This window comes from Esox lucius, chromosome 20, assembly GCF_011004845.1.
Source record: "Esox lucius isolate fEsoLuc1 chromosome 20, fEsoLuc1.pri, whole genome shotgun sequence".
Lineage (NCBI taxonomy): Eukaryota > Metazoa > Chordata > Actinopteri > Esociformes > Esocidae > Esox > Esox lucius.
In genome coordinates this window covers 27,239,196-27,261,420 of record NC_047588.1, presented here as the reverse complement: position 1 = coordinate 27,261,420, position 22,225 = coordinate 27,239,196, and the positions used below count along the sequence as shown (strand labels likewise).

The 22,225-nt window shown below is 43.1% G+C and overlaps 1 protein-coding gene and 1 long non-coding RNA gene across 2 annotated transcripts; one reads left to right on the top strand and one right to left on the bottom strand.

The window, feature by feature from the left end:
* Positions 1-698: 698 nt before the first annotated feature.
* Positions 699-21,588, bottom strand: rasip1 (Ras interacting protein 1). The gene is made up of 16 exons (XM_010884929.4): positions 21,238-21,588; positions 19,239-19,376; positions 18,436-18,875; positions 16,571-16,831; positions 16,238-16,482; positions 15,963-16,136; positions 15,261-15,465; positions 13,535-13,833; positions 13,158-13,319; positions 10,054-10,094; positions 8,975-9,129; positions 8,607-8,719; positions 7,818-8,100; positions 7,416-7,579; positions 6,844-6,985; positions 699-1,447 (listed from the first exon to the last, which is right to left on the bottom strand). The coding sequence occupies exons 2-16, from the start codon at positions 19,367-19,369 to the stop codon at positions 1,269-1,271; spliced, it is 2,994 nt and encodes a 997-aa protein (XP_010883231.2). The 5' UTR covers positions 19,370-19,376; positions 21,238-21,588; the 3' UTR covers positions 699-1,268.
* LOC109614783 lies at positions 1,779-7,922 on the top strand. Its single transcript, XR_002195705.2, has 2 exons — positions 1,779-2,012; positions 7,831-7,922. It is a non-coding gene; the product is annotated as an uncharacterized LOC109614783 (long non-coding RNA).
* Positions 21,589-22,225: the final 637 nt, after the last annotated feature.

The following is a 22,225-nucleotide window of genomic DNA, read 5'->3' as shown; positions in this document are numbered from 1 at the left end:
TTTATTTACTCATGCGTCTACAGAGTGGCAGTGGGGCTACCTTAACATGGTTATGATAAATGTTTGCAGGCTGTCAGGCAAACAGATCCACACCACATGGTCTGACATCACCCGTCTGCTGCCTGGCCACAAACACTGCGCGCTCATTTCGCTTAAACGAGCTACTGGCCGTTTTATGAGACCAACAATCGGATATGGCGCATTAATGAAATAAAGGAACAAACTGATTAGACTGCACGCAGCCTTCTGCATGTGTCACTACGGCACAAAGAGGAAATGAAAAATATGAGCTGCTGCATGGGAGACGCGTAACCAGACCCCCTCAGACAACACCGCTCACCTTGGTGCAACCGGTCACCACAGAGTGTGGTCGTCATCTCCTTAAGTCATGGAAGCATCTTCATGCGTAGGTTATGCCTGTGTTGAAATAACCTCTTAATCACACAGGAAATGTCGTTTGGAATTGCGTTGATTGACAGCAACCCCCTTTATTGCCTAGTCTTGGAGGCCAACTGCTGAGTCATCATTCCAGTGGTGGACTGAATGCTTCGTCGCCACCTTGTGGGCCTTTCTGGCACCCTTGGTTCCAAACACAGTCAGGGCATTCACCTACCCAGACTCTGTCAAGATTTTTAGGGGTGTGGTACAAACAAAGTAAACCAACAAGGACATAAAAACAACCACTAACAAAGAACACACACTGTGGGTAGTGCATTGGCTACCAGCAATTTATTAATACGGATCATTATATGGCAGTTAGAAATAATGATAAAACATACTTTCCTTTTTGTGTTAGTGTTTACTTTTGCATGAATTCTGTAACAATACACATTACTATATATTTTTTATGAGACTATCTTTGGCCAACCAGTTTAAAACTGATCTTTTGCATAATAAAATTGTCACAACAGAGTTCCTGGTGGATTTTTGCAGGACTTTTTAGGCAACAGTTGCACCCAGGCGGTGTTAAAAAATAAAGTGTTCAAATAATCCTGGTCAAATTACAGCTTTAGCTATTACAGTGTGTCATACATTTTTGTCAGTTGCCTTTCCTCAGTGCCATTGCCTGAAGGTCTTATGCCTGAGTGTTAAGTACAAGGGATTCAATATAGTGATATCCAAGTTGCCCTAGATGAATGAGCTGGCCCCTAAACACTAATCAAGTGTCAGTTCTGCGTCTTTCTCACTTCATGGTTGAGACAGAAGGTGAGCTGATCCTATTCAGGGCCTAAGGGTAGCTTCTCTCTAAAATTAAATTATATTAGTGCTCACAGCCTGGTCCTCTGATTGGCTGGAAGCTCTTCTTGGTCAAGTCCCCACAGGAAGTTGCGCAGGCGTGTCACCTCCTTTTGTAGCTCGGGGCTGGGGATTGGCTGCGAGAGGTCCAGCTGAGGTGTCTCATTTGGAAGAATGAGAGGGGGATGGTCCAAGAAGCTCTCAAAAATGTCTGTTAGGATATGAAGTAAGAATCAAAGTTACTAGTCTGAGATATGCTACTAGTCATAATCTAGATATGCTTTCTCTGAAAAAGTATGACCACTACCTACAGGCTGAAATTAAAGTTTCCCATTGACATGAATGCAAAATGTACATTTGACTAATCTCAAGTACCAGTTCTAACTAAGGACCTGCATAAATGTGAATTTTTTTTATATTTGTTGTATCTTTCAAACAGTACTTCCAGGAATATCCACTTGGTTTGCTGGAAAGTACAAAATGAGTACTTCTGTTCTCCTGTTATTTTTTTTAACCGTGACTTTCCAAGAGCACCTGAGAGAACTTGCCGTCAGTATGAAAGTGTCATGCCTAAACTTTGTTACATTTGAAATGTGCTTATGTGGACAGGAAACCGCATCAATAGCACAGCTGAGGGCAACTGGAGTAATTACTGACAGAGCTAGCTTTCTCTTTGTTATCCTAGCTAGCTACTTTGGTAAAGTAAATGTAAAAGGATGTATCCAATGTCATTTGGAGTGCTGAAACTGGAATTCCCTCCCTGCTGTACGGTCTAGGTAAAACTCTGTATGCATTTTGAAACAGACAATGTCTGGCTGTGCTTGAGTGTTTGCCAGGAGGATTGCTTTATGAAATGCGAGGCGTGACTGAAATTGCACAAAGTCTCTTATTTGGCAGGTAAATTAATATTTGTAGGTCAGTAAGTCTACACCTTATTAAAAATGATCCTCTCCAACAAACTTGGACGTTTAATCAAAAAATTGGTCAATTAGAGGCACTTTGGGTAGTCAATAAGGACACGTGGAAGTACAGTATGTTATAGCAAATTCCTGTGGTAGCCCTAAATGGGACTTTTAGGTCTACCACAGGTTCCAGTGACTGTCAAGCCAGCAACTTAACCCTTGCAGCAAAACCTCTAAGCCCTTTGCTGTAATGGTTAATGTATTGGCTTGAAAACAGCTGAATTTGAGTTTGAGTCCCAAGCAGGACTTCCTGCTGAATACGCTGTTAGTAGTGGGATGGCATTATAGGTCTTCACTGATACACCCAAACCAGATTAACCAGCATCTGACTCTGTATCCTCTCTGAGATCTCATTGTTGCACACTTGCATTGCAACACAGCCAGCCCTCACTGTTTCACATGCCAATATGAGCTCAAGAGAGACAGCTGTGTTTGAACAAGGGTGGAATCAGTATGATCTTATTTTTCTGTAGAAAGGGAGCTGTACAATTCACCAGGAGGTAGCTTCTGCATCAGCACTTTTCTCTTGGTACAGTGGGGAGAACAAGGATTTGATACACTGCCGATTTTGAAGGTTTTCCCACTTACAAAGCATGTAGAAGTCTAATTTCTATCATAGGTACTCTTCAACTGTGAGTGACAGAATCTAAAACAAAACTCCAGAAAATCACACTGTATGATTTTTAAGTAATTAATTTGCATTTTATTGCATGACATAAGTATTTGATACATCAGAAAAGCAGAACTTACTATTTGGTACAGAAACCTTTGTTTGTAATTACAGAGATCATACGTTTCCTGTAGTTCTTGACCAGGTTTGCACACACTGCAGCAGGGATTTTGGCCCACTCCTTAGTTGCCCTGGCGGTGTGTTTCGGGTCGTTGTCATGCTGGAAGACCCAGCCACGACCCATCTTCAATGCTCTTACTGAGGGAAGGAGGTTGTTGGCCAAGATCTTGCGATACATGGCCCCATCCATCCTCCCCTCAATACGGTGCAGTCCTCCTGTCCCCTTTGCAGAAATGCATCCCCAAAGAATGATGTTTCCACCTCCATGCTTCACGGTTGGGATGGTGTTCTTGGGGTTGTACTAATCCTTATTCTTCCTCCAAACATGAGGGCTTCTTAAAGAAAAACTAACAGGTCTGTGAGAGCCGGAATTCTTACTGGTTGGTAGGTGATCAAATACTTATGTCATGCAATAAAATGCAAATTCATAATTTAAAAACCATACAATGTGATTTTTGGGATTTATGATTCCGTCTCTCACAGTTGAAGTGTACCTATGATAAAAATTACAGACCTTTACATGCTTTGTAAGTAGGAAAACCTCCAAAATCGGCAGTATCAAATACTTGTTCTCCCCACTGTATATCAGTCTTAGAATTGAATTAGCTATGTCAGCAAAAACATAATCTGACTGGTAGCTAGTCTAGCTGGCTATCAAAACTAGTTTTTATCTTGGGTGAATACTGGCACACACGGCATTCTCCATAGTCTAGACATACAGTATTTCAGATTAGATCTGGCGCATCTTGGAATGGATTCAGATCTAATATATATTTTTTTATATTTACTGGGTTCTGTTTGTGTCAGGGGGAATTTCACAGATCCAACATTTTCACTGATTAATTCTAGTTCAGGGTTTTAGGCAACCATGTATTTGAATGATTCCAGAGCTACTGTAGCACATCTGATTCCGTTTCTCCAGGCTAAAACAGCTTTGTAATGAAAATAACGAGGTGGCAATCCTTTTACTTCATTCATGTGAAAATGTGACAAATGTGCGGATTTGAGCAACCCAATAGTAATGTATACCATTTTGTAGAGCTAGTCATCACTTTCTCTTGGCTTTGCAGAGCTAGTTGCTTTTTACCCAACCCGTGTGTTTCACAATCCTTGATAAGTGGGTTAATAACAGAGTCCAATTGCAGTTCTTCGAAAGGTAAAGAAATGAAGGGAGGAAAACTGTTAATGACATTAACACCCAGCAAGGGCATCAGTACGGTTCTCCAAAATGTATGTTTGCCTTGATGTTGTTCATCGGAGAGGGGAAGTTGGTTTTAAATAGGGAAGACGACAGCAGATGAAATATGGTACCAGATAGCCAAGTCGTTAGCACATCTGTCTGTCCATTAACCGAAAGTTTGTTAGTTCCAATCCATAATTAATGTTGGTGTTCTGTCCTTGAGCAAGACAGTTAGCTCTTACTCTTACTACTCCTTTAAGTTACTATGGATATGAGTCTGCAAAATAACTAAAATGTAAACTATTGTTTTCTAACTACTATCCCCATGTAGGGAAAGGTTTCTATGGAGATTTTTAATGGAGGAGGTTCTGACCAAGAAGGGGTTTGTATCTGTAAAGGCATAAGCTTGCTCTTTTACCAATTGATTCAATATCCAGGAAAGGTACTTAACAAATTGACCAAGTAAATTAAGACTGCAATACTTAAATGAGGTTCAGTTACAAAGAGAAGAACGTTACATTGAAGAATCATCTGAGACTGAATAACAAGTACAGTTACAGCATTTATTTTGACAGTAGTAAAGCAGCTTATCCAGCCCATATTGTCATGAAACAACAGTAGCAATCTTTTGGTGGCTTACAACTTTGTTTATTCAGGTTCTGCCCAATGCAAAAAGCCTAGTCATGATTGTTGATAAAGGTACTGACATGCTAGCAATCAATCTAAATCACAAAAGATTTATTAAAAGATCAAGTTTGAGAGGACCAAAATAGTGAGCTGACATTTCCATTTTATCTACAAACCGATTTCCAAAAAAGTTGGGACACTATGTATAATGTAAATAAAAACAGAATGCAATGATGTGCAAATCATGTATCCCTATATTTAATTGAAAACAGTACAAAGACAACATATCAAATGTTGGAACTGAGAAATTTTACTGTTTTTGGAAAAATACATGCCCATTCTGAATTTGATGCCAGTAACACATTTAAAAAAAATTGGGACAGGGGCATGTTTACCACTGTGTTGCATCAACTCTTCTTTTAACAATAATCTGTTAGCGTTTGGGAACTGAGGAGAACAAATGCTATAGTTTTGAAAGTGAAATGTTTCCCCATTGTTGCTTCATCTAATATTTCAGCTAGTCAACAGTTCGGGGTCTCCTTTGTCATATTTTTTGTTTCATAATGCGCTAAATGTTTTCAATGAGTGACTGATCTGAACTGCAGGCAGGCCAGTTATGCAACCAGACTGTTTTACTCTGGAGCCATGCTGTTGTAATACATGTAGAATGTGGTTTGGTATTGTTTTGCTGAAATAAGCAAAGCCTTTCCTGAAAAATACATTGTCTAGATGGTAGCATATGTTGCTCCAAAACTTGTATATATTGTTCAACATTAATGGTGCCTTCACAGATGTACAAGTCACCCATGCCATATGCACTAATGCACCCCCATACCATCACAGATGCTGGATTTTGAACTGCGTGCTGATAACAAGCCAGATGGTTGTTCTCTTTAACCCAGAGGACGTGGTACCCATTATTCCCCAAAATTATTCTAAATAATCATTTGTCAGACCACAGGATGGTTTTATACTTTGCCTCAGTCCATCTTAAATGAGCTGGGGCCCAGAGAAGGCAGCTGTGTTTCTGAACCTTGTTTATTTCTGGTTTCTTCTTTGCATGGTAGAGTTTTAACTTAATTTTGTGGATGCAGTGACGTAGATGTTGATGCAGATTTTCCTGAGCCCAGGTAGTGATGTCCACTACAACATTGTCTGTTTTTAATGCAGTGCCACCTGAGGGCCCAAAGATCACAGCCATCCAATATTGGTTTTCGGCCTTGTCCCTTGCGTACAGAGATTTCTCCGGATTCTGAGAACCTTTTAATAATATTATGTACCGTAGATGATAAGATCCTCAGTCTTTGCAATTTTTACATTGAGAAACGTTATTCATAAATTGTTGCACTATTTGCCCGCAGTCTTTCACAGAGTGGTGAACCCCATCCTCACTTCTGACAGACTCATCCTCTCTGGGATGCTCTTTTCATATCCAATCATGTTACTGACCTGTTGCCAGTTAACCTGATTGGTTGTGAGATGTACCACCAGGTTGTTTTTGTATTACACAACTTTTCCAGTATTTTGTTGCCCCTGACAGCTTTTTTGCAACCCTCCACAGGTGTCTTAGCCTGCTTTGATAGCTGGTTAAACAGTACTGCGTTGTGTTGTTTGCTTGTTGCAATTTCATGATCTTTAAATTCTATGTATTCATTTTTTTGACAAAACCGGTTGCTTTCTTTTATGTTTTAGAATGTCCTGGTTTTTTGGTGCACATACCAGGCAACTCCTGGTTGCCTGATTATGCAAACTGGTGGTTCCAATATGTTTATAGAACAGATTATATTTTGGAGCATTTTAATGTTCAGTGGATGCATTCTGTTCATCTTTGTATTCAGTCTTTGTCTAGCTACTGTGAATTTGGATGTTTGTAAAAACACTCCAAAGTCTATATTATTTTACTTATGACATGCTCACAAGGAGCAGTGAAGTATATTTTGACCATGAAATATGTTTTATTTAAAATGAACTGATGCAAATTATTCACAAAAATACATGGTTCTAAAATGACCCTCGAGGACAAGCAACCCTCCCCTTTCGTCTCTCACCTCCACTTAGATCAATCCCAGATGGAGGGGCCCACGATGCAGGCGGGGCTCTGGCTGGACCCAGTTTGTAATGTGTCAGTAGGTGGTGTAGCTGGGCGGGGCTTAGCAAGGCATGGTCCTCTTTTAGGCTGGTCCACGATGACTGGCAGGGCATGGACACAAAGAACATACAATGAGCCCAATTCATTAAAGTAGGACAATGTCAGCAATATCGACAACTGGGATGAAATCTACGCCACGACTCTTAACACCTCTTGATGAGTCCTCATATATGAATACAGCTAAATAGGTGTGAACAAAATGATTGAAAGTCTAATGTTTAATCCGGTTCCTAGACCTGATATCATGGAGTTACAACAATCTGATCTAAACGGTATGAGGAGAAGGCATCAGGAAGTGTATCAAGCTAGGGGCTAGGGGTGGATGTGTGATAAGACAATACAGCAAAAAAAATAAAAAAAATAAGGAAGAAGGAAACAAAAACAAGATTCTTTATCCTTGAACATTTTGATTCGGCTCATTATCTTGCTAAATGGACTGATGGTTAACTGGCCGACCAGCATGAGTTTCACCTGGATAAGGCGAGTCTTTGGGATGCACAGGAAGTTCACTGTAACGGACAGCTTCTTCAGGAACTCTGATGCAATATCTCCAAGCCCCGCCCCTTGCAGCCAGTCCAGAACGAGGTCCAGGTTGGTGCGGATCTGGACCGCTCTGGACCAGGAGAACAGACCGTCTGGGTGGGAAGAAGGTGTATGTGTCACTGTGTTGGTACATATCTGGACCTTCAAATCATTTCAGTGCCACACCCAGAGACTGTCTCGCTGTTCTTCATAGTGCATATCCTCCTTATAACCTCTACACTGAGTGGTTTGCACTTCATGCACGGGCAATGTACAACCCGCATGACCTAATGACTGTAGCCTCCCTCGTCTAACCCCTTGAGCTTTGACCCCTGCCCTCTGGCCTTATACCTCTTTCCAACAGGGTGTTGAGCAGGGAGGTGTTGGTGAAGAAGAAGAGGTAACCGAAGGTTTGGGAGGTGAGTGGAGGGGACAGGCAGGCTTCCCGGGACAGCGTCAAGGAGCAGCGGTACACCTCCACCAGCCCGGCCACCGTAGGAGGGAGGGAGGACACGTCCTCCTCTCCACCGCCCTCACACCCTTCTGTCTCCTTTGACTCCTTTTTCTCCATCCCCTTGTCCTCGCTGGAGAAAGGGTTGTTGTCCAGGAGCGCTGGCAGGAGAGAGTACAGGGTCTAGCAAGGGAGATAGAGACAGCACAGTAGAGACATAGTAAAGACACAGTAGAGACGCAGTAGGGACACATTAGAGAGACAGAAGAGGCAAACTAAAGAAAATGTGATTTACAAATGACACTTAAACTCAAACCCCTGATAAAGTCCCATATCTGTTTAAGTAAGAGAATGTGTCCAGATACTGTAGTGTGGGCATGTCTGTAAAACCCTCTGTGTATCTGACATGTGACATAACACAATGTGCTGTCATGGTGGCCAGCTTTGTGTCCTGTTGTCAAGAGGAAAGGACCAGCACACAAAATATTGTATATATATAACCAATATTTAACTGTTTATTTTCCCTTGTTTTTCATACATTAATTACAAATTGTTACGCCACACGTTATACAGTCAAAAATATAACACCTTAAACGTTTTGTGTAATGCTTACTTTCCGATTTGTCTTTATACTATTTGTTTTGTAATATTTTCTTCCACAACGGTTGTCGGACACAACCATCACTTACCTTTGTCAGGTGGTATACACACTGCTGGAAGGTGTGCATTATGACATCATCAAGCTGAGCCAGGGCCTCGGAGCAGGTGTCCAAGTCAGCTGACAACACCGGGTCACCGGGAGCTTGGGTCAAAATATAGACATGAACTTCTAACTATTGTCGAAGTCAAGTCCTCAATAATGAAACGGATTCTTGTTTTGACTACATTATGGACTTAAGGGCCACTGTAAATGGTGACCATTGGAATGACACACAGGAAGGCAGGGAGACAGAGAGACAGCCTTATTACATCCAACAGAGACACAGAAAGCTTTCGATTTTATCAAGTAGCTTTTTGGCAGATGATCAATATTGATTTGCTCTTCTGACTTTCTCACCTTCAAACTCCCAGTCTCTCTCCATTGCCTCCACTTTGACCTGGAAGAAGTTGAGGAGCTCTGTGGCGTTGGACATCCAGAACATCAGGGGTCGAAGGTCAGATGACAACTTCTGTACACTGGGAGCTGTCAGTTCAACAACCGGTTCTGTGGAACTGGACAGATGACAACATACAACGCATTATAGAAGCTATTCTTGGAGCTAGTCTGGAATGTTTTGGCTGTATAATGAGGCTTACATCTGTTGACTGTAAGTTGCTTTGAATAAAATCATCAGCTAAATAATTGATATTCATGTACACTATTAAAGGAGCAATATGTCGAATTTTTGCATTGTAATATCAGAGAATGTATCAGTGGTAATAGTGAAATGACAGTGCTTCATTCTAAAATGCTGACTTTCTATTGGCTTCTGTAGTTAAATGGAGAAACTCTCTCTGTCATCCATCCATGTCACTAAGAGTGGTAATCATCTCCTCAAGCACATCGACGAACAATGGCCGAAATTACTGTCATTTTCTGGTTGTTAAAATTCTGCCCAGTTCACTCAATTTCAGTTCAAGTGAGATAACAAAGACTGAATGGAGTAGGAAATCATTGTCTTGTAGCTTTTTCAAGGTGGTTGACCAAAAGTTAAACTTACTAGCGCAGGTGTTATGTAAGGTTTGTTTTATATGGACATTCAGGCAGAGGTACTTTTTTAGCCAAACATTTCCGAAAGTATGGAAATGGAGAATTGATGAGAGAAACTGAATATCCACTGAATATCGAATATGAAACATAACCGGTGAGATTTGATTTGAATGCGACCTGTTTTAGCTGCAATTCACTTGGAGAATACAGTCGAAATATTGCCCCATTCATTTATCAGTGCATACTAACAGTCTTTTGATAGGCACAAATCACATATTTTCATTGTGAACACTTACATGTCGGTAAATAGTATCAGCGTGTTAAGCAAAAACTAAAAAACATGAGCTGGAAAATCAGTGCTTTAAAAATCTGATAGCCATAGTACATCTCTGAGGAATGTTCATAGAAAACAACTGAACAATGATGCTGAGCAGATATTGTCTTACTTTTGCGTGGGATGCTTATCCCCAAATTCCTTAATGTTATCCTGTAATAAAAGAGGGATAGGGAAGAGAAGAGATGAGAGGAGGGGAAATGTCTTGGATTAGTAGAGGAGGAGGGTGGGGGGGAGGTTACAGACTCTGGCCAAGCAGCCAAGACAATTACCACACATTTTCCAGCTGTAGGGAAGTGACATCAGCTCATCCTCTGTTCTGTTCATGTACACTTGGAGCGTCTGTCTGTGTCTCTTTGTCATGCCTGCCTGTCTACCTACACGTCCGTCTGAATGTCTGTCTCTCTGTCATGCCTGCCTGTCTACCTACACGTCCGTCTGAATGTCTGTCTCTCTGTCATGCCTGCCTGTCTACCTACACGTCCGTCTGAATGTCTGTGTCTCTCTGTCATGCCTGCCTGTCTACCTACACGTCCGTCTGAATGTCTGTCTCTCTGTCATGCCTGCCTGTCTACCTACATGTCCGTCTGAATGTCTGTCTGTCTCTCTGTCATGCCTGCCTGTCTACCTACACGTCCGTCTGAATGTCTGTCTGTCTCTCTGTCATGCCTGCCTGTCTACCTACACGTCCGTCTGAATGTCTGTCTGTCTCTCTGTCATGCCTGCCTGTCTACCTACACGCCCGTCTGAATGTCTGTCTGTCTCTCTATCATGCCTGCCTGTCTACCTACACGTCCGTCTGAATGTCTGTCTCTCTGTCATGCCTGCCTGTCTACCTACACGTCCGTCTGTCTGTCTCTCTGTCATGCCTGCCTGTCTACCTACATGTCCGTCTGTCTGTCTCTCTGTCATGCCTGCCTGTCTACCTACATGTCCGTCTGAATGTCTGTCTGTCTCTCTGTCATGCCTGCTTGTCTACCTACATGTCCGTCTGTCTGTCTCTCTGTCATGCCTGCCTGTCTACCTACATGTCCGTCTGAATGTCTGTCTGTCTCTTTGTCATGTCTGCCTGTCTGTCTATTTGTCCTGCCTGCCTGTCTACCTACACGTCCGTCTGAATGTCTGTCTGTCTCTCTGTCATGCCTGCCTGTCTACCTACACGTCCGTCTGAATGTCTGTCTGTCTCTCTGTCATGCCTGCCTGTCTACCTACACGCCCGTCTGAATGTCTGTCTGTCTCTCTATCATGCCTGCCTGTCTACCTACACGTCCGTCTGAATGTCTGTCTCTCTGTCATGCCTGCCTGTCTACCTACACGTCCGTCTGTCTGTCTCTCTGTCATGCCTGCCTGTCTACCTACATGTCCGTCTGTCTGTCTCTCTGTCATGCCTGCCTGTCTACCTACATGTCCGTCTGAATGTCTGTCTCTCTCTTTGTCCTGCCTGCCTGTCTACCTACACGTCCGTCTGAATGTCTGTCTGTCTCTCTGTCATGCCTGCTTGTCTACCTACATGTCCGTCTGTCTGTCTCTCTGTCATGCCTGCCTGTCTACCTACATGTCCGTCTGAATGTCTGTCTGTCTCTTTGTCATGCCTGCCTGTCTGTCTCTTTGTCATGCCTGCCTGTCTACCTACACGTCCGTCTGAATGTCTGTCTGTCTCTCTGTCATGCCTGCCTGTCTACCTACATGTCCGTCTGTCTGTCTCTCTGTCATGCCTGCCTGTCTACCTACATGTCCGTCTGTCTGTCTCTCTGTCATGCCTGCCTGTCTACCTACATGTCCGTCTGTCTGTCTCTCTGTCATGCCTGCCTGTCTACCTACATGTCCGTCTGTCTGTCTCTCTGTCATGCCTGCCTGTCTACCTACATGTCCGTCTGAATGTCTGTCTCTCTGTCATGCCTGCCCAAAACTGAAAATGGGTTTGTGAGATTTGACCTTTTTTTTCATTTTATTGATAAATCCAGGGTTATTTGAGGAACCTCCAGTAACTGTTAAATGTGGTTGTAATAAACTGATCGGTTCTGGTTTTTACACTAAGATATGGCACTGCCTTTTTATTGTTAAAAGCTACAATACATTATATTGACCCAATTCCTAAAAGTTGACACTTTAGGGTACATGTTTATGTCTGTTTCCTTCATAATCCCCCAGAACAGAGTAGACAGGACTAGGTCAAGTGAATCAACCTGGGGGTGAAAGAAGATCATCAATGACAATGTTCTTTTCTACTTAGAACATTTTACACAATTATGGCCTGTTCTTGAATGTTTTCTTATACTTTTGTACAGAAAACAGATTTGGAACTGTCTGTCTGAATCCAGGTTAATAGCCTACAGGGTCTGTCTCTGTCTGAACCTCTGTTCATAGCCTACAGGGTCTGTCTCTGTCTGAACCTCTGTTCATAGCCTACAGGGTCTGTCTGTCTCTGTCTGAACCTCTGTTCATAGCCTACAGGGTCTGTCTGTCTCTGTCTGAACCTCTGTTCATAGCCTACAGGGTCTGTCTCTGTCTGAACCTCTGTTCATAGCCTACAGGGTCTGTCTGTCTCTGTCTGAACCTCTGTTCATAGCCTACAGGGTCTGTCTCTGTCTGAACCTCTGTTCATAGCCTACTGCATCTGTCTGTCTCTGTCTGAACCTCTGTTCATAGCCTACAGGGTCTGTGTCTGTCTGAACCTCTGTTCATAGCCTACAGGGTCTGTGTCTGTCTGAACCTCTGTTCATAGCCTACAGGGTCTGTCTGTCTCTGTCTGAACCTCTGTTCATAGCCTACAGGGTCTGCCTGTCTCTGTCTGAACCTCTGTTCATAGCCTACAGGGTCTGTCTGTCTCTGTCTGAACCTCTGTTCATAGCCTACAGGGTCTGTCTGTCTCTGTCTGAACCTCTGTTCATAGCCTACAGGGTCTGTCTGTCTCTGTCTGAACCTCTGTTCATAGCCTACTGCATCTGTCTGTCTCTGTCTGAACCTCTGTTCATAGCCTACTGCGTCTGTCTGTCTCTGTCTGAACCTCTGTTCATAGCCTACTGGGTTGCAGAAACTTTCTTGTCTAACATATATTCAGCTTTCACCCTTCAGAATCCATTTTTGTTGTCATGTGCGTTTCTTCCTGTGGTAGTCCTGACTGAACAAAAGCTAGTTGGTGTTATAACTACTGAGGTGACCATAAATACCCTATCAAAATAACTCACTCATAAATACCCTATCAAATTAACTCACCCAAACAATTGCTTTGATCTGATTGGCTGCTTTCAGCAGAAGCTGAGGCATGAGGGTGGGATCCAGGTGTTTGGAGATGTGATCAATCATTATTGACAGGAGATATGCTGGAGCTAAAGGCCCACCCCCTGAATCTGGAGAAGAATTTTTAGAGATGATCTCCTGAAGGAAAAATTGAAACAGGGTGTTGGTAATATTATATTTGATAGTCCTGCTCCAGCTTGTATGTACTATTTACACATCAGCTATGTGGTAACAATAGGTTAATTCAGGTACATTTTGTCTTCACTTGTTGCAGATAATTATGCTGTGGCCTGTGGCAGGCAGGTAGTAGTCACACTGGTTTAATTAACACAGCATGGTGTTTCTCCTCTCACTTGTAGCAAAGCGTCAGCGTGTCGAGGCTGGAACCTCAGCAGGGCCTCGGTGGATCCCAGGTACTGCCTTAACGCCTCCTGTCTGTCCACCAGGCCTGAGGGGCAGCAGGTGGAGGCTACGTCGGCTTGCCATGGCAGGGCCAGTGCCAGTGGAGGGGTGGGGGTGACGCGGGGGTCACGGTACAGGAAGAGGAAGTGGCTTCCTATCCCGATCACATCTCCAGGTTTTAGCACCGCCTCCCGGTACAAAGCTGTTCCGTTGTGTGTGACTGCGCCTCCCCTGAAGGGCCGCATCAGAGCTGCGCGGAGAAGAAGGTTCATCCGCTAATAACACTAAGCTGTAACTTTGCTTTCAGAAAGATAATACATTGTTTTATGAAGCATGTATAAGGGCAAACATTTTAACTTTTAAGGTCCCTAGAAGTTGACTGTGGATTTGGTATCACTGTAAACGGAGTGGTGAAGTGATTTTCTACATTATTTCTGTTTATGCCTTTTGTCTATTCTAATCACAGAGAACAGGCTACTCTGGTGAATGGTTCTCATTTGATGAATGCCTGCAAAATAACAGAAAATAATAGCATGGTACAAAGAATGACATTTTAGCATAACAAAAACATCCACTACCACCTCCACTACAACAACTACCTCCACAACAACCACCACCACCACTACAACCACCTCCACTACAACTACCATTACAACCACCACTACAACCACTACAACCACCAGCTCCACTACAACCACCACCACCACAACTACCTCCACAACAACCACCACCACTACAACCACCATTACAACCACCACCTCCACTACAACCACCACCACCACAACTACCTCCACAACAACCACAACCACCCTTACAACCACCACCACCACTACAACCACCACAACTACAACTACCTCCACAACAACCACCACCACTACAACCACCTCCACCATTATAACCACCTCCAATACAACCACCACCACTACAACTACCTCCACAACAACCACCACCACCACTACAACCACCATTACAACCAACACCACTAAAACCACCGCCATTACAACCACCTCCAATAAAGCCACCACCACTACAACCATCACCACCACTACAACCACCTCCACTACAACCACCACCATTAAACCACCTCCACTATAACCACCACCACCACCATTAAACCACCACCACTACAACCACCTCCACTACAACCACCACCACCACTACAACTACCACCACCATTAAACCACCACCACTACAACCACCTTAACAACAACCACCACCATTAAACCACCTCCACTACAACCACCACCACCACCACCACCATTAAACCACCACCACTACAACCACCTCCACTACAACCACCACCACCACTACAACTACCACCACCATTAAACCACCACCACTACAACCACCTTAACTACAACCACCACCACCATTACAACCACCACCACCACTACAACTACCACCACCATTAAACCACCACCACTACAACTACCTCCACTACAACCACCACCACCCATAGAACCACCTCCACTACAACCACCTCCACTAGAACCACCACCACTAGAACCACCACCATCACTAAGACCACCACTACCACCCCCCACTACCACCACCGCCATTACCATTACCCCAACTACATCCTCCACCCCCACTACCACCACCAACACTACCATCAACCCTACCACCAACAACACCACCACCACAACCCCCACTAGTGTGTTTGTGGATGCGGCCTACCTTGTCCAGATGGGCTGTCTGGTACGGCTGAGTCTCTCCTGACCAGCAGGTGTCTGGCGAGCAGGTCAGGAGCAGAGAGGAACGTGTCCACCTTCAGAGGCCTTTTCCCTTTCCTCTCTCTCTCTCTGTCCTTCTCTCTCTCTCTCATTGTGGGTTTCCGTCCAAACACATGTGTGTGCCCCGCCATTATGTACAAAACAAAGTCCTGAACCAAGCACATAAACATACACAGAGGAGAGTGAAAGAAAAGTGTTATCACCCATGATTATAATGGATATCTTTACAATCTTAAGTTGCGTGGAGGGCAGGAGATAAGGTATAAAGTGTCTCACAGTTTGTTACAATGAGGACCTGTGTGAGGTCATTGTGAGAGATGGAGTGATGTTCACAGTGGGTTTTTGTGTCTTCCCAGACATTGTGCAGCTGTGGGTCTGTTTTGTGCTTAGGGTTGAATGGGAGAGACTGGAAAGGGATGGAAACAATGATGGTATGTGGCGATTAGAGGCATGCAGGTATGATGTCATGTTCACGTGTGTGTGTTTGCATATACTCTACATGCACAAGTGCACATATGCTTGTTTACGTGTATGGCTAACAATATGTGCACAGTTGCCGATCTGTGTGTGTGTGTGTGTGTGTGTCTAACAACACGTCTGTGTGTATCTGTTTGGTGTGATATCATCTGGGAGGCGCAGGTCTAGCCTTGCTCTGGTCGTAGCCCTGCAGCAACAGGAAGTAAGGACGGTCCATTGGTGGGAGGATCAGGCTCTGTGACATCGCTTCCAGGTCGCAGGTTGAGTAGTCTTTTGCTTCCTCAACGGCCTTGTCTGCTTTGTTTCTCCGCTCTACCTCGTCTCTGACTTTTGACCTCATTATCTAAAAAAAGAGGGAGGAGACTTGATGGTCAGACTGCACATTGCGGAGATTAGATTAGATTGTGTCATGCTGTGTGTTGATTCTCATCTTGTCATCCTCACCTCTCCGTGTTCCAATGGAGCGATCATGCTCACAATGTTCTTCCTGTCCTGGATTCCTGCACTGTTGTTTGGGTTGTTTCCAGAACGACGGGGGTCGTTGCCAACGTGATTTCCTTGGCGACGTCTCAGGCTAAGGTTCATGTCACTGATGCTTCTCCTGAGTTCTGTGTTCCGTCCTCGGTGACCTCGCTCTCCTTCCTCAGGCCCGCCCCCCGATTGTATACGACTCCGCCTCCAACGCGTGCCTATTTCAATGACAACCAGACAAAACTAGAAAAAATAAAACCTTTTTTTTTACACTTCTGACTATTGGAAAAGGAATTGTAATGTTACCTGTGTGGTTCTCTCCTTCCCTCTCTCGCTCCTTCTCTTTTTCCCTCTCCTCTGTTTCATAGTCATCTCGTCTCTGGATCTCGAAGCGGCGTTCAAATCCATCTTTTGGCCGCCACATGTCTACCAATAGCAGGGGACATTCCCATTCTGCCACACACCTACGACACTCTCTTTCCCATTGGACGGCTCCGTCTGGCTGCTGGATGGGCTTTCCAATGACATCACACAACAGGAAGTCTTCAGGACTGTATTTCTGCAGGGCTGGGAAAGGGATGGAATAGAACCAGGCTTAAAAGGAGGGAACAGAACCAGGTTTAAAAGGCAGGACTAAAACCAGGCTTAAAGGAAGGGAAAATAACCAGGCTTATTTTTTTCCAATGACTTGTGTAAACAGGACATTTCACAATAGAAGAATTCACAGCTGTGCTTGTATTAGGCATAACAATTCATTTTAAGTGTCTGTGTAATGATGTACCAACAAAGAATATGAATTCCGGTAAACCATTGTAACTTTCTTTCCTGTCCTACCACCATCTCTCTGGTGTATGCTAAAGTGCATACTGCCAATGCCTAGGGGGTTCTCTTCATAATTGTATTCACTGAAACAATCTGTGCAATATGAATATGTTTCAACAAAGAAAATCAATGAATGCTGGTATGGCAGGTATGTGAAAATAAGGCTCTGGAGGGAAACGTTTGGGAACGCCTGTCCTAAGGGACTCCCATAGATTAGTTACTTTATTTTATTGTTTTAAATGGAAAAGAAATAGGTTGAACAAACTTCACAATGAATTAGCAGTTGCTGTAATTCCTGTTTTATTTCCGTCTCATGTGTAGATTACATATCAAGTGCCTAGATATTTGGCTTCAGTGTGAATTTACTCATACAGTAATCAAATCCCAATGTTGTTTTGCACTTTTACAACGCTCTTACATAAATCACTGGACCAAAGATAGAACAAGAACCCAGACTGTTTGCCGGATGTTTTAATCTGAAGTGTTTCCACTCACTACCAAATATGGTGATGATAGGAAGCTCAGTGGCCATGAGTGGGTGAAGATGGAACAAGATGGAAACTGTGCCAAGGTTCTTCAGATTTTCTCATAGATCAAATATTTGACCTCAATACAGTTTTATATTCATACAGTTTACTTGAAAATAAACTGAGAATAGAGTGGACAATGCTTTACAGAATTTATCCGTGCATACAGTTCCTAAAAATGGTGGTGCTGGAACCATACAAACAAATGGTTTTACACTTCAGTAGGCTATTGTTGTGCTTGGCTCGTCCTTGCTTGTTCGGCTTTTTTGACTAGCCTCCCATTGGATTAAAACTGTCTGTTGTCTCGCTTGTGATTTTACTGTACTCTTCTCACACTCTCTGTTTTTGTCACCCCCCATGTCGTCTCTAATCCCTGTTCTCTCTCTCTCTCTCATCAGTCCTCTCATGTGTGTCTCCTTTTAACTGTCTCTTCTCATTTGTGTCCTCTCTCATCTGTGTCTCCTCTCATCTGTGTCTCCTCTCATCTGTGTCTCCTCTCATCTGTGTCTTCTGTCTCATTTGTGTATTCTCTCTTATCGTTGTCCTCTCTCTCCCTCGCTCATTCTTCCTGTCTCTCTCTTATCTGTCATCTCACTCTCTGACCTGAACTGTCACATCTCTCCCTCTCACTAGCTGTCTCTCTCTCTCTCTGCCAATTCAATTTCAATTTAAAGGAATTTATTGGCGTAGGAAATCTTTATTCTCCTTGCCGAAGCAAGTGGAAAATAAGAAATAGGTTTTACAAACAAATAATAAATGACAAAAGTGGAAGAAAAAGGCCTTTACAAAATGAAAATGGGTCATCAGATTATTTCTTTTCACCTGTGTCATCTGTCTCTTCTCTCTCCCTCTCCGTGTAGCGGGTGATGACCTGGGCAATGAGCTCCTTGGCTGTAGAGTGGGTATTGGCTAGCAGGGAGCGGTAGTTTGCCCCACTAGACAGAGCGTCCCCGTAGATCTTGATGAGCCCTGGGGCTGTGGAGGAGGCAGGGGGAAGGTAGTGGTGGGACGAAGGGGCCGCAGAGTGAGCCCACACCTCCCTCTCCTTCTCCCCTATGGCCTTATCCCGGTCGCTGTGGGAGCGCCCCCTCAAGAAGAGGTGGGAAAGACGCTTGGTGCGGGACTGAGGCCCAGCTGGACGCGGCCGGAGGAAGGCCGGAGACGGGGAGGGGGATGGGGGTGCGAGGGAGGGGGTGGAGATGGAGAGGGAAGGGGCAGTGGGGGCCTCGTGGAGGGAGGCAGCATCAGAGCTGGTGGTGGATCTGGGGAGAGAAAAGGGGTGGGAGGGAGGAGACACAAGGCAAGAGGGTAGGCCATCTGTGATTTATGTCTGTTCTGAGTTGAGCAGGGCCAAAAATAACTCAGAAGGGTCACAGGGTTTGAGGAACACGGTATGACACACGACATCTAACAAGCTATTCTCTTGTTTTCTTCATTATATGCAAAAACATGGCAACTTCATCATATGCAAATGACGGACAGACAGACCGGCCAACCGAGTGAAGAGACCTGTGCTGACGTCTGGTAAGTTGGTATGTTCAACTTTATGCAGTAGGGCTGGATTCAAAGTCTGCACTGGACTAAGTAACACTGAGGCAAAGTATATAGGTAGCAGAAAGACTGACTTGACAGAGACAGCACTGGGCCAGCGGCCCCCCAGCTTGGCAAAGTGTTTCCTGGGAGAGTTGATCCACAGACCCACAGGGAAATGGAGCTTCCTGAAGCGAGGACTGTCAGACCCCTCAGTCTGATCCATCTGCAAACTAGAGAGGGATAAAGGTCTTATGAAGTAAGGTTTATTTAGTAAAAACCACCTGTCAGTAATATAAAGACGAGTGTGTCCCCTACAGTTTTTTATTCTGGTCATGATGTTCTGAGATGACCCTGAGCTTGATAAAAGTGTTTATACATTAATCAAAGGTTGAATAATCAGGGGCTCATAGGCTGATTGTTTCCTCCAAACAACCTAGCTATGTAATGCTGAACTCCAATAATGAATGAGGTCATCATCATGAATAACTGAAGATCCTCTGGCTCCTTCTGAAATTGTTCATTGTTAAACACCAAAGGAATTTGGCTCGGAAAGTGATTGGTGCAGAACCAACAAAAATACATACTTGGCTCAAATCATCTTAACTTATTCTGTCACCTCCTGAAATATTTTTTGAAAAGTATGCTGTTTTAAAACAATCACTTCGTATGTTCAGTAACCTACTGTGCAAGTCTTAAGCCATCTGAGAAAATTGTTCAAAGCTATTTAACTGGTCAGTAGATGTTAATTTGCTTATAAAACACTATATGACATGAATACAAAAATAAAGCATTTCTTGTGTAACAACAATTTTTGGTGTTGTCCAAAAGGGAATTGATCTCTTGTGAGATGTCTAGAAGAAATTCCATTACAACATTAGAAGAAACTGAGCTAGTGAAAGATATGAACATGGTAAAAGACTGAATTGGACAGAACTTACAGGTCACTTCTGTGAGGGCCTGAAGGAAATCCAGTAAGGTCTGGCATCAAAGTACTTACTGAATACCAACTTGTTTAAAAAACACAGTTTTTGATACTTTTCATTATATTAAGGTTTTGTTGTGTTTACTTTAATGTTACATGGTGTTGTTGTGTTTCAAACAAATACTGCTTTGATAAATATTACACACTATGTATTTTATTTTCTAAATTATAGTTGTCATGGGCAGCAAATTTTTTCAGTATTCCAGTAGCCTTTTCTTTAGAGATTGAGAATGTTTTATTTGATTGGAGAACACTAGGGAGTAATCTTACACTATTCCTTAATGTCCTTTATCAGCATAGATTGAGCTTAGTTATCCCATTACAAATATATTGCATAATTGGTCTGATATATTCTGTCCACAAATGTTTAGTGCTTATGGACTGCCTTTTTTCATTCGAATCATAGATTATCAGAAAATCATCAGAAAATCCACCAGGAATTTCAAACTGTTTATTGTGTGGTCAATTAACTGCTCATTTGTGTATTTTGCATGCATTTTGTTATATTTCTTTCTGAAAGATCCTGAGATTTGCAACCTCGAACCAGGTTTTTGCTGAAATGTCGTGGTACTGGATAACGTTCATGATGTCATTGACCTTAACAAGGAACTCAGAACATCAAAGATCCAAGGCTATATTTTTAATAGTATGTATGAGGTACTTTAAAACGTAAACCCCCACCACTGGTGTGCATGGCCAAAGAGTTCTGTTTTAGGTCATCTGACCGTAGCACCAGTTCCAATCTGATGACCATGTTTATCAAAACTGCCAATACTTTTGGAGGTGGCTGAAAATTATATGTTTATCACCAAGGTACTCTAAACTTGCGTGTCATTTCTTCAACAAACAGGAAGCTTGTTGTGAATGACTCCTTGTCTGCCTCTCAGCCTACCTTGGAGTAGGAGGGAAATACCCCTCAACACTGATCTACAATCAGTTTGGAGTTTTCCCTCATAATTGGGAGAAATGGAAGATATGAAGAGGTTACACTTCAGTTAATTCTAGATCTGGGTCTAAGGGAAGACTATAGTTTTACTTCCAAGATGGAAATGAATCGATGCAACGTAATAGCCCTCAACAATTGAAAGCATATTTCAAAAAGCACTTACCAAGAACGACTGCAGTTCCCTCTTTGTTAATAATCCTTCTCAACAGGTGTTTTCCTCACCCCCCCAAAACAATAAACAAAGTAGTTATAACAATTTAACCAAATATTTTCCTTTTTTCCCAAGACAGAAACTCCATTTTCAAATTGTCCATCTGCGTCACAGATCTTTCTATATCTTGAACAAGTTCAAATCATCAATATATGCTTTCTTCTTATATCCAAACTGATTTTTCTCCGCTACCTCTGTTTTTCTTGCCGTTTTCTCCCTTACGAAATGGTGGTACGGGCTGCTCCTTCTTACTCTTGGTTAAACTGTCTTTCTGAGTCTATAGATAGAGAAACAGGCCCATTGTTCTAAGTGACAGAATTTCCTTCCTTCGTACTGGACAACACCTATATCCTGAGAGAGAGAAAGAGAGAGAGAGAGAAGGAAGAACTGGAGAGCCAGGGAAATGTGGAGATTATTGTACAATGCAGACACATGCTGCCTCCTTGTACCTTTACTGGACATACTGTATACTGTACTTACACACTGTGTAGAGATAAGCGGAGGAATAGAGAGTGGAGTAATCCAGTGTACCCATGTTGTCCCTTCCCCCAACATGCATGCACACCAGTGAATACTCTTGGATTTAGTGAGACTAGTACCTCTGGCATTAGGGTACTTTGGGATCGTGGGGCTGGGTACAAAGACAATAGGGTGGGGGTCTGTGGGAATCTGTGATTAATTCAGACAGTTAATTAATCACTAAATACAAAGCCAGTGACAGAAAAGAGGTTTGTGATCCCATCTTAAAAACTGTAACAGATAAAAGTGTGACTTCTACACCATTCAGTGAATCAGTCATTATGTAAAGTGTCTTATTGTCTACCAGATTGTTTCTTTTGAGGTGTATTCTAAATAAACTGCATTTTATTGCATGATAAAATAGGCCTGAAGTATTTTCTAAAAAAGCTACTTATTTGACCAGCAGGTTTTTGCTGAAAAG